A 16,586-nucleotide genomic window follows, 5' to 3' on the forward strand; every position below is an offset into this window, starting at 1 on the left:
GAGAGAGAGAGAGAGAGAAAGTGCATGAGCTGGGCAGAGGGGCAGAGAGAGAGAGAATCCCAAGCAGGCTCCATGCTCTGTGCTGAGCCTGATGTGGGGCTCGATCCCACGACCCTGGGATCATGACCTCAGCTGAAATCAAGAGTCGGACACTCAACTGACAGAGCCACCGAGGTGCCCCTAAATCTTTGTCTTCTAAGACCAGTTAATGAATCACTTCAACATCTACTGAATGGTATGTATGTATGTGCCAGGCACCGACTAAGCATCAAAGACACGAAAACCAACAAGACACAGTCTCTATAGACCATGAGGAACACTGTCTGTGGAGAGGCAGAAACCACGCTCTAGTCCATAAGACCCAAGAGGGGAGGGAATACTTTCTGCATTTTCCCCGCTCTCCATTCTGCCCTTCTTCTTCAAGAAATAGAACCCCCCAATTGTTAACGAGGTCCTGCCACTGAAGGTAGGAGTTTTCACTTCCGGCCTCTTTTCCAGCTAGCTGTGGCCGTAGAACTAAATTCTGGCCAAAGAGACTAAAGTGAAGATAGTTTATGTAATTTCCAGGAAGCACCCTGAAAAGGCAGGACATGCTCTTCTCTTTCCTTCTTCCTTCTGGCTGGAATGAGAGACACTGAGGGTCCCAGCAGGAGCGGCCACTTCAGACCTAGGAACTGAGGTCCTAGCAGGGCAACAGGACAGAAAGAAGCCTGGTCCTGAGAGTGTGGAGTATGGCACGGGCCCTGGATCACCTACTTCTGGACTTTAACATGAGAATGAGTTAAGCTAATATTTGTTTAAGGCAGGGGTTGGCCAGCTTTTTCTGTGAAAGGCTAGATAGTAAATATTTACATGGCCCTCAAAGCCTAAATATTTACTATCCCATATGACACTGCCATGTGGCCTGTTACACTGACCCAACACGGCTGGTGCAGGATGGAAGCAGCCACAGACAACACATGATGCATGAATGAGCATCACCGTGCTCCAATAAAGCTGGAGGGTCACGAACATCAAAATTTTGCACAATTTTCACATCATGAAATATTATCCTCCCTTTGATTCTTTGGAAATATTTAAAAATATAAAAACTACTCTTAGCTTGCAGGCTGCACAGGTGGCAAACAGATTCGCCCTTGAGGCCCACAGTTGGCTGACCCCGGGGTTTACGCAAACAGATTTGAGATGTTTCTTTACACTGACCCTATACCTAACTGACACACCGGCCCAACACCAGGCAGATCGTAGGCACTCAGTAAATGCTTATGTAATCTACAAGCAACGGAACCTGTTGGAACACAAGGGACAGCCCTCCCACCCTGACCGGACACACGGTGAAAGCTTGCTAAAAAAGATGATGCCATAGCTGAATCCTGAAGAAAAGAGTATTAGCCCTGGGAAAAGAAAAGCAGCACGGGTGGGTGGAGAGCAGATGTAAGTCCCGGCAGAAAGAGCAGTCTGTGCAAATGCCCTGCGGGGGAAAAAACCAAGATGCCTCTGCATGTCTGAAGGTAACTGAGTGACTAGACGGCCAGTGTGGGTGGAAACTGGTCCAAGAGAGGAAGTATCAAGCCCACTGAGGAATCTGGACTATGCTCAAACCAAAAAGGATCCAGCTAAGGATTTTAGGCTAAGGAGTGACATGACTACTTTTGTAATTTTAGAAAAGCCATTTTCAGGGGTGCCTGGGTGGCTTAGTTGGTTGGGCGTCCGACTTGGGCCCAGGTCATGATCTCACGGTTCGTGGGTTTGAGCCCCGTGTCGGGCTCTGTGCTGACAGCTTGGAGCCTGGAGTCGGCTTTGGATTCTGTGTCTCCCTCTCTCTCTGCCCCTTCCTTACTCATGCTCTGTCTCTTAAAACTAAATAAACATTAAACAAAATTTTTTTTAAAGAAAAGCCATTTTCATAACGGTGTGGACAGACTGGGGGAGGGCAGGACAGGAGGCAGGGAGGTTAGCCCAAACACTGACTTCACCATGGAGATGGTCGTCATCTTCCCAGATGGAACGATGCTTCTGTGCTCCCCAAGCCTGTGTATGGACAGTGCTTCCCGTAACACTACCACAGAGAGTAAAACTGTCTACCTGTTTTCATGTCCATCTCTTTTAAACTATGTGCTTTTTGAAAAACAGAAACTATGCCGTATTTATCTGTGCATGCCCCAGGCACATCTAGCTTAGGAATCTGCTCGTAAACGTTATAAACCAATGCATCTGATTCTAAATGCTCTGGAAACACACCAGATCCATAGACTACACTAAGGCAGCTAATTTGAAGGGGCAGTTTATGACTATAAGGGTAACAAAGACCATGTCACAAGCTGCCTCTCAAGTGGGTGGGGCAGTCACGGGGCAGAGCCCGGGTGTGTAAGAACCTCACCGGCATGGGGATCTTTGAGAGTTCTTTCCCAATGCAGTTCTTCATGATGCTCCATAAATTGAGGCTATAGTTTGGCTTGTATGGTATCCTAGTTCTCTTTTCCTTCTTGGTCTCTTCCAGCTGATGCTTGTACTGAGGGCAAAAACAAAGCCATTCAATTACCCGCAAAGAACAGAAAACCCGATATTTATAAGCTCCCCTTCCCCCATACTAAAGAATCAGCATTTTCTGCTTTTCTTAGCCCTTTACACGCCAATCCTTGGGAATCACACCCAAGTCCCTCACCCGATGGCTCCCAGGTGAGAGTTACCTGCTCATCCAGGCTGATGTCACTGCTGGCTCCACTGATGTTGCTGCCAGTACGTCTACACAGACGGGAGACACATGAGAGTCAGAACACAGATCACAACTAGACTCTGCTCCTCGCCACGTCTTTACAAAGTGGAATGTTAAGCACACTGCGCCGACTCAGTAACGTAACGGGTGACCGAGCGACAGCACTCAGATTCAAAGTGCGTGAATTTAAACATCTCTGGAGAACTTGCTCATGTAAAAAAGTTGACGGTGTTCCACTCGCTTAAGGAAAAGAGTCCGGATCTTAGTTAACCCTGACAACTACGATACTCCCACCTAAATATCTCTCAACATCGAAGGTCAGATGTGCTCATTTTTCGGGGGAAGCAAGGACAACTTACTTGTGGCCCAAATTTTCAGGCATGGTGATGATCTCAGGAGCATCAAAAAACTCATTCTCATCATCCTCATCGCTCATGTCTCCTTTGCCAGAGCAGCACTGATCTGCAGGGAGAAGCAGCCCTGTCGCTCACCGTGGCTCGGCTTTACCCAAACCAGGCATGGCAGGATCTTTACTGTGTGAACCACAAACATGGCCACGCATGATAGATAGAAAGCAGTGGAAAAGCCAGGAGAGGTAAACGGCTCCAGTTCCCTGTCACAGGAGTCACTGGTTCTGGAGAGTCTGCAGCTGTTCTATCAAGGGCAGAAGACGGCCATGGCTCACGTGTGAACAGGCAACCCCGAGGACCAAGCGTCTTACCTTTTCCAGAACCAGTGCTGCCGGGAGTGTTGGCAGGCAGCACAGTGGCGCCCCGGAAGGCCCTCTCCAGGTGATTATGTTGCTTCGCCAGCTGCTCCAGGGTCTCTTCCAGGCGGATACGCTGGTCTCTTTCATACTGGAGGGACTTCTGCCATTTTTTACTGTGGGTCTGGGCTAACATGAGGAAGTCTCTGCAGGCCTGTATGGGGAAAGAGTGGAGAGGGGTCAGCTCAACTCAGCCAGTCAGAGATTCCCCCCGCAGGCCTCTGCAAGCCCATTAAGTCACTTTATCCTAGAAACTTTACCATATTACGGGCAAAGAATCCCTGTTATTCCACGGCCAGGGCCGTGAAGCAAACAAGGTCAGCCCCAGGAGAAAATCTCAACATGGTCGTCACGGTTCTTTTATATATTCCTGGTCATGAGGCCTACACAAATGCCAAGTGAGCAGTAAACCTAGACCAAGTATTTGTGGCAACATCACAAAGGGCAGCTATGTGAACTGAACCAAAAGAAGAAATCTATTGACTAAAAGAAAAATGAGGACAAGCAGAGGAAAACTGCTTTCAATACATTCGGGACCAAGCTCAGGTCACCTCAAGCTGAGGAATTCGGATGCTGAGAATAGGGAATCTGCCCTGAATTAGATCAAATATGGGGCAATGTGACTGATTTTTATTTTGGTCCCTAAGAGAAACAACTAACCTTAACAACTAGAAGCTACCTGAGGCATCCAAGAAGGGATCTAGAGACAAAACACAGATCTGATCATATTAGGCCCTTCATGGGCTCCCCACTGGGAACCTAACTATTGGCTTGAAAGCAAATGACTCTTCAGGTGTGGCCACCACCTGCCCTGTATCCTCTTCCCCAGGCAGCTCCCAAGGGTGGAGCCACACTGAACTGCTCACCATTTCTTGGACACTTGTTTCTTTCAGGCCTGCCCACCACACGCACATGCTGTTTGCTTTGCCAGGAATGCCCTTTCCTGCCCGCTCCCTCTGTTTGGCCAAGGCTTGTTCATTCTCTGAGGTCTATGGCAAATGTTACTTCTTCTGGGACGATCTCCTAAGCAGCCAATCTCTCCTCTGCGTTTCATAGCACTTTGCACATCTGTTTTATGCCATCCACAGCGGTATCGTGACTGATGTTCTGTCCTCCAGATGGATTATGAGCAACTTGAAGACACCGTTTATACCTTAATTATATATAGATCTCCAGCTCCTAACTTAGTTGGCTTTGCATACAGTAGGAGCCTGATAAAGTTTGCTTCATGAATAATGAAGGAAGGAAGCAATGTAAGCTTAAAAGTCTATGCCCTGTTATGGAGAAACTAAAAGGTAAACAGAATATCTACTTTCATGGTTTCAACCTCTGCTTATAGGCTAATGACTATTCCAGCTCTGTGTTCATGGAGACAGAATATCCAATTGCCCATCCAACGGCTCAAAGTAATCTCAAAATCACTGGGGCCCAGTGTGAACTCACCACATTCCCGTTCCGACTTTGCCTCTCCCGTTGGTGTTTGTTCTCCGTGCCAAGAACAGTACTCCTTGCCCAAACCAGGAAACCAGGAGGCATCCTTGATTCTTAATTTTTCTTCCCTTCCCATTTCCGATTATCAAGTGCTATTGATTCTTCTTTACTATTTCTGGGAGCTGTGGACATTTCTTTCCATCCTCCACCCTCAGAGGCAGGACAGAGTACCTACTGTAGAGGTCCACCGTCGGGGTTCAAATCACAGCTCCATCCTACTAACTAGCTATGGAATTTGGGGCAAGTTATTTAACCTTTTTGTGCCTCATCTGTAAACAGAGGATAACCACAGCAACTGTCTCAAAGAGTGGTTGTCTCACGTGTAAAGCACTCAGAAATCTTGGGATCACAGTAAGCATTCAATAAGGTGTTAGCTATCATAGTTAAGCCTCCATCAAAATCGGTCTTATCCACTTCTAATCCACTCTACCAAGCCCATTGAGTAGGATCTGCACCCCTCCCCTCCCCCACACTTAATCCCTGGCCAGCCTTATCTCTAGCTACTTCCTTGTTCTAATAGTCAATTAGTAGTTCCCAGACTTTGGGAGAGAGGGAGGGATCCACACAGCCAGAGCTGTGCCTAGATCTATTCTTCTTCCTCACTTCCCTTCATACTGATCATAACTAAAATTTAGTGAGACAATTATACATCAGGCACTTTGCTGAACGCTTTCTGTCAATTAGCTACTAAACGCCTTTCAACAACCCTCTGAGTGGCTACTAGCATCGTCACTGTTTTATAGAACAGGACAGGAGTTCACAGAGGAAGCAGGTTATGGAGGTGGTTAACCATGGCAGTTGGGACTTCAGGGCCCCAAGCTCTTAATTGTCTTTTTTCACAGGAAGATTCTCTGTGGTCTTTCAGAATTTAGTTGAGTTACCTTCTCTAATCTTCCCACTCTAAGCTAAACACCTTGAATGTACTGCACCATAGCAGCCTGTGTTCCTTTCCATCACGGCACTTAGCACCACTCTATGAAGATCTGGTTACTTCTCTGTCCCCTCACTAGAGAATAATCTCCCGGAGAGTGGGCACCACATCCACAACTGTTTTATATTCCCTAGCACAGGGCCTAGAGCACAGAGGGTGCTCAGTAGATGCTTGCCGAATAAGCAAATGGATATGCTAACAGTGTCAAACTTACTTCCTTGGTCAGATTCACTTTGGTAATAAGAAAAGCTATGTCCTAAGCAAACAAGAAATTGAGTGCAATGTACTCTTCCTTTGATAAAACTTGGCCTATTTTGAGATGTGAAGTTAGCATGTTAATTTTAAGGCCTTGCCATCATCACCTAAAAAATACAAAGGAAGCAACACAATGATAAAAAAAAAAAAAAAATGCACTGCAAGCAACAACCAGCTGTGAAGGGGGCACAGGAGGTACTGGGGAGAACAGAATGACAAAACAAAACCTCCCTCTCGCTTTCAAGGGATCATTCCCTTCAACACAAACTCTGAACATTTACAACCTGGGAAGAAGAATTGCCCCAAGGAACAAAGATAAGCATTTTTGAAAAAAAAAAAAAAAATCCAAACTAAGTTTCAGTTTTATGGGAAATCTTTTAATCAAGAGGTGTTTGATTTAGCAAAATTTTCACATGGAGCAGGGTGTTCACATGACATGGATAAAAGGCAACACTCACTGTCAGGAGACTGTTGTGTCCTGAGCTATTCAATTTAAAAAATATATCTAGGGGCATCTGGGTGGCTCAGTCGGTTAAGTGTCCGACTTGGGCTCAGGTCATGATCTCACGATTCGTGGGACAGAGCCCTGAATGGGGCTTTGCGATGATAGCTTGGAGCCTGCAGCCTGCTTCAGATTCTGCATCTCCCTCTCTCTCTCCCTTCCCCTCCCCCGCTTGTACTCTCTTTCTCTCAAAAATAAACACTTAAATAAATTAATTAAAAGTGTATTTATTGGGGAGCTCAGTCAGTTGAATGTCCGACTCTTGACTATAGCTTCAGGTCATGATTTCACAGTTCATGAGTTCAAGCCCCAGACTGTCAGCTCAGAGCCTGCTTGGGATTCTCTCTTTGCTCTCTCTCTGGTCTCTCTCTCTAAATAAACAAATAAATAAACAAACAAAAGTTAATTGACCTGAATGATTTGAGATTTTCCTGATCATAAAAGGACCTGAAAAACAGGCATACAGTCACTAAGAAGTGGGACAGTTTGGAAAAGAGCACACGACTAGACATTAGAAACACAAGCATCCATGCTGATTGGTAGAATGGTCCTGGGAGACAGGTGATCTTCCTGAAGTCCTTAAGTGGACAAAAATAATTAGTCTCTTCTACCCGGTGTGAATCAGAGCACTGAAGAAAATGCTCAACACTTCAGAAAATGATAGGTTAGAACAACTTTCTATTAAGTAACAAAGGGGTTTTAAGTGAGAAAAACTAAATCTTCCCTTGGTCACAGGAGAAGACCTTTGATCTCTAGAAGCCATGTGAACTAAACTAGTTCTAAGCAGACGTCTTAGTATCACTCTCTGAATAAGCGAAAACCTGGCCCTAGTGAAGTAATTTCATCCCATTTAATTAGAGGAAAAGCCAGCATAAGCCCTTTCTCAGAATACTCTTTTCACTTGCCTTAGGACACATACTCTGGTGTTCTCATGTGCAAGCTAACTGAAACAACCAGCCAGGTGAGAATCGGTCACCAGCAGAGAAACAGCACTGTTCAAACCGTGTATTCACTTCAGAACTATCACCTCCTATCTGAAATACATCACTAATGCCCACAAACCAACAGCCACCCGAGGCTGGAGTCGTAAGGAGGCAGAAGGATTGGTCCCTTCTTTTTGAAAGCAAAGTACCCAAACTGGAGTATTTTGTTCTATCACCTGGAGTTACCCCTGAAATCAAGGACTAAAGATGGGACTAACTCGTATTATAAAGCTCTCTCTCCCTAGCACATGGCCAGCCCCCACTTACCACACTGTAGGCCAGAATGCACTAGCAAAGTACGGTAAGACCTGAAGCTCAAACACAACTGTAAAAAGGACCCACGGAGACCTCTCAGATCCAACAGATAAAGCTAGATTAAAAACAAATAGACAAAACCACAACCAGAGAGGTTAAGGGACTCAACTAACATCACCGGCAGATATCCTGCCAGCTGCAGAAGCAAGGCTGGACCTCTGGACTCCTAGTTAATTCCCACGCTGGGACGGTGGGCTGACCCATGGCTGGAGCAGAGCATGAAAGTCATTCCATCTGTGCGGCCTGTTCTATTTCATGCAACAAACAATGTAACTTAAGTCCCCTGAGCAGTGAAGCAGGACCTAATGTTCTGTGCTTTATCAATTACAATTTTCCGGCACTTGGAGAGAATGACTTTTCCAGAGCGGAAGAATCAAAAAGCAACACAGGGGATGCCTGGGTGGCTTGGTTAGTTGTGTGCCCCACTCTTGGTCTCTCGGTTCAGGTCATGATCTCACGGTTCAGGAGTTCGAGCCCCACACCCGGCTCGACGCTGGCAGTGCGGAGCCTGCTTGAGACAGAAATTCTCTCTCCCTCTCCCCACTTCTCCTTTCCCCACCCCCGCTAACGCGCACTCGCTCTCTCTCTCTCCTTCTCAAAATAAATAAATAACCTTAAAAAAATGATTTAAAAACATTAAAAAAAAAAAAAAAGCTACACAGGTGCCAGCTGCACTTACGTTGATCATGGCGTTGGACGTTATCCTGAAGAGTGTGGCCCGTTCATTGACCTGCTTGATCTTCTCGTTGCTCTCGGCGGGCAGCCGCAGGGACTCCAGCTCGCTGAGGGAGCGCTGCAGCGCAGTGCCGTGCTTGGCGATCAGGTCGTTGCACGTGCTCAGGTCCTCCACCTTGCTGGACAGCGTCCGGAGGGTGTTCTGCAGCTCGGTCTTGTCGGTTTGTGACACAGACTCTTCATCTCCGGACTCATCTGCAGGGGGGCCCGAGGGCGAGTTAGAGGACTCCAGTTACAGGACGCTAGGGCTGAGGGTCGGAACCCTACCAACTGTCTACAACTAAACCGGCTCTCACGCCGGGCGATCTGACCCACCAGGTGTTCGCCCTTACCAGATGATTCGACTACAGTGCGGTTCACAGCCCCCCACCGATCTGACTGCGGTGTGGTGCCACAGACACCTGGGGTGGTTCTTCCTTTCACCCCCCTGCCCTGGGCCACACAACAAGCATTTATTTTGCTTTTCTTTTTTCTTCCAGTTTTATTGAGTTATAATTGACATGGCACTACATAGGCATACTGATGCAACTTACATATATTTCCAAATGATTACCACAATAAATTTAGTTAGTATCCATCATCTCATATAGATACAAAAAAAAAAAAAAAAAAAAGGAAAAAATGTTTATTTGCCTTGTGATGAGAACTTTTAGGATCTATTCTCTTAGCAATTATCAAATATACTATACAGTGTTAATTATAGTCATCATGTGGTATGTTACTTCCTCAGTATTTAATTATTTTATAACTTAAAGTCTATACCTTCTGACCCCTACATTCAATCCCTCCACCCCTGGGATTCTTCTAAAAGGTGCCAAGGAAGCTCTGGCCTCACCCCCAGAAATTGATTAGACTGGTCTGAGGCAAGGCCCAGGACCTGCATTTTGAGTAAGTTGCCCAGGCCATTCCAATGCACGCCGAACTTTGAGAACCAATGACCCGGAGGACAGGAGGGAGAAATTAAATGGCCCCTGGCCTTGGGAATGAATTGTTGAGCTTTGAACTCAAGCTTGAGGGTTCCAACCCAGTCTAAGCGACCATCTGTTGGGTGATGGGAGAACCCTGTATGAAATGGGTTGAGAGTAGCAGTCTGGCTCTTGGTAAACAATGTCCACATCACCAAAAGACCCATTGATTTATCTTCTCCAAAGGAGAGCTCGGGAACTTTGTGATGAACTCATTTGACACGAAAGCCATCATAGCACTGAAAGCAACGCAAGGTCTTGTGTTAAATGACCCTCCAACAAAACATCAAACAGAGAGCTATGTCGTACCCTTCGCTGGCAGTTTTATACCTAACACTCTGCAACAGCAAAATGCTTTTCCAGCAGTGTCACTTTCTTTGGGGGAGCTAACATCAGCACTAACATCAAAACAAAAGAAATAAGGAAAGCCTGCCCTGTCTGCTAGACTGAGAGGCAGGACCAAAGTCAAAATATAACCCGTTACAAGAAAACTCACAAGCAGAGAATTTTCCTTTCACTGGCCGACAGATATAAAATCCAGTGTGGGAGGTGACAGGGGATAAGAAAAACAGGAGATGAACAACAGCCAGCAGGTGACCATCTTGGTCAAGGTCTGAGTGAATAAGCTCAGTGTGATTAAACTATCAACAGCTGGGACAGGGGAAATCCTAGCATTTTCCTTGAAGAAAAAACATGTTGAGACTGCTCTTTTTAGTGAAACTAAGGTAGCAAAATGAAGATTTTTCACAGAAAGTATCCCATGTAGGGGCACCTGGCTGGCTCAGTCGGTGGAGCGTCCAACTCTTGATTTCGGCTCAGGTCATGATCTCACAGTTCGTGAGATCGAGCCCCACGTCCTGGCAGTGCAGAGCCTGCTGGGGATTCTTTCTCTCAATCCCTTTCTCTCTCTGCCATTTGCACAGAGATCTCTCCCTCTCTCAAAGTAAATAAACATTAAAAAAAAAAAAAGTATCACATGTAATGATTTTGGTAATCTATAAAGATGGTTTGTTTCAACTCAATTAAGAAATAAATGAGAGAGGTGCCTGGGTGGCTCAGTCGGTTGGGCATCCAACTTTGGCTCGGGTCATGATCTCACAGTTTGTAAGTTTCAAACCCACATCAGGCTGTGTGCTGACAGCTCAGAGCTTGGAGCCTGCTTCAGATTTTGTGTCTCCCTCTCTCTCTGCCCCTTCCTTACTCATGATCTATGTGTGTGTCTCTCTCTCAAAAAAGGAAGAAACATTAAAAAAAATTTTTTTTAAACAAAAAATAAGAAAGGGGCCCTTGGCTGGTTTAGTCGGTAGAGCATGTGACTCTTGATCTCAGGGTTGTGAGTTCAAGCCCCACACTGGGCATGGAGCCTACTTAAAAAAAAAAAAAAAAAAAAAATTGTAAAAAATAAGTAAGAAACTATCAGGGGAGAAAGAAAAAAGTAAAGATAGAACCAAATTGTGAGTTGTAATCATCTTCACACTGCCCTAGCCATAAAATAATTATTTCTCAAAATGTTAAGGTGGTCAAATGGCATTAAAAGCCAAAAGACACCTGTCACGCCTCCAGGATAGTTTCTCAACCTCGGCACTACTGGCATCCGGGCCCCGATCCATCTCTGTTGTGAGCGCTGTCCTGTGCACTGCAGGAGGCTTAGCGGCATCCCTGGCCTCTACTCACTGGATGCCCGCAGTACCACCAGGCCTCAGCTGTGACAACAAAAATGTCTCCAGACACTGCCTAGTGTCCCCTGCAGGGCAGCACTGCCCCCCCCCCCCCCCCCCCGCCGTTGCAAGCCACCGCTGCAGGGAGAGACACCGCGTGACGAGGAGAAGCCGGACACACTAGGGGACGGTTGATAACTGAACGACAGCGAGGGAGAAGGTAAGATTCGTGCCTAGCAGGGGCAAACAGGACGCGTCCCCGACGCGGCGTGCCTCGCTCCCTACCCGATTCCGCCAGCATCTTCACGGCCTTCGCCTTGGCCAGCTCCAGGGCTGTCACCCAGCGCTGTCGCTCCACTTCTGAGCTCGCCTTCAGGTGGTAGGTCTGAGCACCCCCGTTGGAAATGATGAAGTTACAGGAGTCCTCCACGGTGATGTTGGCCGTGGCGAGGTTGATGGTACCACGGCAGGTGTGTCTCATTTCGGCCTTTGACCTACAATAATGAGATGAAGACACGCTAAGGAGAAAGCTGACGGATGGAGTATCCTTCACCACGTTCCTTGTCTTCTCATAACCCTTTTCAAAAATACGGTAGTCCTAGGCAACAGCAAGTTCTACTCCTTCCCTCAGATGGCTCCCTCAAATTCCAGAAACCGTCAGTAGGGCTCTCCTTTCACGGCCAGTAAGTGTTGTTTCGGAGTTCTGAGCTCTCTCCCTTAGCCTTTTGGAAATAGCCTTCGCGGGAGCATTCACGACATACAACGGTAATCCGGCAATGCTAAGTGTGTAAGGCAGTGAGTTTTGACCAATGTATACAATTGTGTAGCCGCCTCCACAAATTGTAGAACATGTCCATCACCCCAACAAGTTCCCTTGTGCCCTTCTGTAGGCAGGAATTCCTTTTTATTTAGCGGGGTATAGTTATAAAATAGTGGTTTATAAACTCATGCAACAAAATTTCTTGTAACAATCTCACCGCCTTAAAGAATAGCTCCATTTTACATATACTGCACCCCCCCCCCAAACTGTAACTCAGCCCTAATGAGAACTGTCACACTACGCTTAGAATTATATTGCGTAAGTGTAAGGAATGCTGAGATGCTTAGGGTATTAAATATCGACCACAGCTCAAATGACAGGAAAGAGAAATGACTAGCTTTCTGTGGGGGTAAAGAATAATCCTAAAAGAATCACCAGGTAGTATACTCTCTCCGGAATATGTTCTCGCCAAAGGTCCGCTGGCCTCGCTTGGCGGGAACTCCTAAGCCATCCTATTAATAGCTAAGAAAGATTCAGCAAATCTGTTCTCGGAGGACTGGGTGTAAAAATTTTCCCCATCTCTGACTGACGGCTCTATTAATAGACTAACTTTTGAACTTTACATCACTGCTTGGTGACAACAGGCCACGAGCTACTTCATGTAAAATACCAAGCTACTAGCACGACTCAGTATACCTTGCAGACTGAGTGAATTTCCCCTCCACCCACCCGGCTGCTTCTGCCCAGAGACCTGCATGGTGAGACCACAGTTCTCCCTGACCAACTTGGAACATAAAGAGGTCAAAGTCCTTGGCCAACTGCCACAGGGCAGAGCGGAGCCATTTCCTTTGCACCGGAGCCAAGCGGCCCAACACACCTGGCAGGTCCAGAGCTCCTGCGTGCCAGAAATGACACACACCCCATCTCCAGAAACGAAGACTTGGTATGTTTGAGAAAGTCTGCTTACTGTGCTTAGGAAGACAGATTTGCTATTGTTCAGTGTGTCACATGAAACTGGTTTTTCTTCCTCAAAGGCACAAATGAGCAGTAGGGGATGGCCAGGGGGGTCTCACTGGACTGGGCCATTTTTCACCCCCTGCACCTGCCACAATGTAATGTGAATCCCTGTTTTTTCTATCCTTACCTCCCCTCCCCTCCCCTCCCCCGCCCCCAGGCTTCAGTTACATTATGAATAATGCAGGCTGAATTTCAGACCCGCAGCTGACAGGCCAGCTCACCCTGGCTTTCTACTCCAAAGGTGCTGCTCGGACCCTGTACTGCGTTCCTCACAACGTGCTGGTACTTTTCACAAGCCACTTCCTAGGAATCTCTTCTGCCTGGGTCATCTTCATAAACTAAAGAAGTTTCTCAAATCACCTAAAGTCTGTAGCAGTTGCAGAAATACCAAGGAACCCTAGGAGTAAGGCAGGCTTGACTCAGGAGCTTTTGGGTTCAGGCCGATACACCTCTGTTTATAAATGATTAGTGCAGAGGCTGGAAAGACATGGTTTTGAGAGTGCAAGATAAGTTCTTCAGGCGCCACAGTATTAATTAGGTGGTGCCTTCTGACCAGAAAGTTCCCTTTAAGGCCAGCAGAAATAGTAACTCAATCTCTGGAAGCTAGTCAGGAAGACTAATGCTATGGCCCTGTCACCATGTGTCTGGGAAAGCCGGGATTCTACATACGGCTTTAAGTAATGGGACATCCATGTATCTGTGTATGTAAGGATGGGTAAAAAGAGGGAAGTGGCCCGTCAAAGCCTATGAGGACAGTTCATCACAGGATGGGTCTAGGAAGTATATGGTCTCAGTTAAAAAGAAAGCAGTATTTTGAAAAAGGCATATAGAAGAGACGACTGGTTTTGGAGGCATGAAAAGCAGGAGAAATGACAATTTAGCGAAATAACTGTAGGGAGACGGGGACACAGAGAACCCTGTCAAGAAGAATAAACTACCAGTATAGTTGGGAGGAAGAACTTCACTGTGATTTTGAAGGTAGTGCATAGATTTGATAACCCTGGTTCCTGTTGCTTGGTTGGTTTGTGGGTGGAACCATCTTAGTTGGCAAAGACAGGCCTATGGCATATTTCCCAATATGTGGTTCAGTATGCTTTGGAAGCAGTTTGATCTGTAGTCAGACAGGTGCCCCTAACTCTTGTAAGACAGAAATTAAAGGTGGTTACAAGTACTTGAAGAGATAGCAACAGAGAAGTTATTAATGTCCAACCAAGATCAGTATTAAGACTGGTACTGATCAAAGATTCAAATGGCCTGGAAAGATGATCTGATAAGAATTTGGAGAAAAAAAGACCACACAGTAAAGTCCTCAGCTGATCCACAACTTACGAAAATGAGCAGTGTTAATAGTGACTTACAAGCCAAGTTAGGATACAGATCAACCGAACTTTAAGATGATGGTCAGTATAACAGGAAAACAGGAACTTGAACAGGAGAAAAACTTTGGAACACACATTAAAACTTTAGATGTGTGATCAAACCTTAAATTGATCATCCTGGATGAGAACTGAGAGAGGGTTAAAATTAAAATCAATTCTGAATATAATAATGCAAATGACCCACACAACTGTTCACAATGTGGCAGGAACAGTGAGGATGTGCTAAGGCATTTTTCACCCTCAACAACCTCCAACTCCCACCTTCAATTTCCCCTCAAAATCCTCTAAGTGCTGATACGGTGGGGTTGAGGAAGAGATTCATTCACCCTACCTCTCCTGGTAGCAGAGTGACTACGTGCAGAGGAAAAGAAATACAGTGAGCTGCTCTTAACAGCATTTTGGGTCTCAAATAGGACTTTTTTACAAAAAAGATTTCAATTAGAAGTGCCATTATATTAAGCAAAGTCAGGGGCGCCTGGGTGGCGCAGTCGGTTAAGCGTCCGACTTCAGCCAGGTCACGATCTCGCGGTCCGTGAGTTCGAGCCCCGCGTCAGGCTCTGGGCTGATGGCTCGGAGCCTGGAGCCTGTTTCCGATTCTGTGTCTCCCTCTCTCTCTGCCCCTCCCCCGTTCATGCTCTGTCTCTCTCTGTCCCAAAAAAAAAAAAAAAAAAAAAAAAAAAAAAGTTGAAAAAAAAATATTAAGCAAAGTCTCCCTTAAAGGAAACTTTAAAAAAAAAAAAATTTTTTTTTAATGTTTATTTTTGAGAGAAAGAGACAGAGCATGAGCAGGGGAGGGGCAGAGAGAGAAGGAGACACAGAATCCGAAGCTGGCTCCAGACCCCGAGCTGTCAGCGCGGAGCCCGACGCAGGGCTCGAACTCACAAACTGCGAGATCATGACCTGATCATGAGCCAAAGTCAGGTCAGACGCCCAACCAACTGAACCACCCAGGCGCCCCTCCCTTAAAAGAAACTTTTATACATTTTGTATAAAGTACTGTGATCTAGAAACTATATACATTTCGTATATAGTAACAGTGGAAACTTTTGTACATTTTGTATAAAGTACTGTGATCTAGAAACTATACACATTTTGTATATAGCAACAGAAATCTAGAAACTTACTTGCTATAGGCAAGCAATTATCTGTTATTTGATTGATTCAAGTAACACTAACTTGGGTTTTAGGTTATGATGGTGTGAAGACAACCGGTTTCAAATCCTGACTCCTCAAGACCTTGGAATAGTTGCCCAGACTAAGTCTCAGTTTCCTCATCAGTAAGATGGGAATATCTCCTGATCCCCAGGGTTATTGTTGGGAGTCAGTGAAACTATCCAAACTGTCCAGTACTCGGGAAATGTTTATGTCCTGTCTCCACATCCAGCATCTTAACCTCTGTATCTGGCGTGACCGGAGTAGCCAAAAGCATGCTACAGTTATGGCAAGCTTGTGAGCTGCCACGAATATATATTAAACATTCCAAAACAAACACTGTTGAACAGAAGTAATCGTACCAAAGACATGGATTCTTCTTTTAATAAAACTTAAAGCGAACCAACCAAAGAGACCCCGGAAATACGGGAGAGACCACTGAAATCATTCCCATGGTGGGAGGTGGGGTCAGCGTAAATAAAAGCAGCACTGGAGTGCATGCACATCTCCGTTATGGGCTGTTCAGAAGGCGAAAGCATATGCCAAGTCTGGGAGACATAAAGACAGGGGAGAGATACGGAGGCCACCCTGTGCCGGGTGTCCTTGCGCCTGAACGGGGAGAGAGCAACGGCGGGTACATCAAAGGCTGCTAATAACCTTGAATTCTGGAGACAGCTAAAACAGCACAGACAGCTAAGATTTGGGACTTTCACAGCAAGTTCCTTGCGAACCATGCCGGGGCTTTGCTCTCCTACATGTGCCCCTTAGCACCTACGACAGCGCCTTCCTCGCACAATTCATCATTGCACCGCCGTGCTGGTGCAAACACAATGGAAGAGTAGATGCTCTCCGAACAACTGGAAAGGCCAGGGACGGAGGGGAAGGTATTGCACCAAGAGCGGGTAACCCAGGTGGAGAGGGAAGCCCCGGGGCGTTCACTTTCGTGCAGGTGGGCTCGCGT

At 46.2% G+C, this 16,586-nt stretch overlaps 1 protein-coding gene across 1 annotated transcript in view; it reads right to left on the reverse strand.

Moving 5' to 3' along the window:
- OSBP (oxysterol binding protein) overlaps positions 1–16,586 on the reverse strand; it is a 36,487-nt gene that overhangs the window by 19,360 nt on the left and 541 nt on the right. Inside the window, exons 2-7 of the mRNA XM_058689102.1 lie at positions 11,603–11,811; positions 8,639–8,889; positions 3,438–3,636; positions 3,076–3,178; positions 2,691–2,745; positions 2,381–2,512 (exon numbers count right to left, since the gene is read on the reverse strand). Coding sequence (XP_058545085.1) covers positions 2,381–2,512; positions 2,691–2,745; positions 3,076–3,178; positions 3,438–3,636; positions 8,639–8,889; positions 11,603–11,811 — 949 coding nt within the window. The remainder of the gene's footprint in view (positions 1–2,380; positions 2,513–2,690; positions 2,746–3,075; positions 3,179–3,437; positions 3,637–8,638; positions 8,890–11,602; positions 11,812–16,586) is intronic.

The sequence above is a fragment of the Neofelis nebulosa genome, chromosome 10, assembly GCF_028018385.1.
Source record: "Neofelis nebulosa isolate mNeoNeb1 chromosome 10, mNeoNeb1.pri, whole genome shotgun sequence".
Classification (NCBI taxonomy): Eukaryota; Metazoa; Chordata; class Mammalia; order Carnivora; family Felidae; genus Neofelis; species Neofelis nebulosa.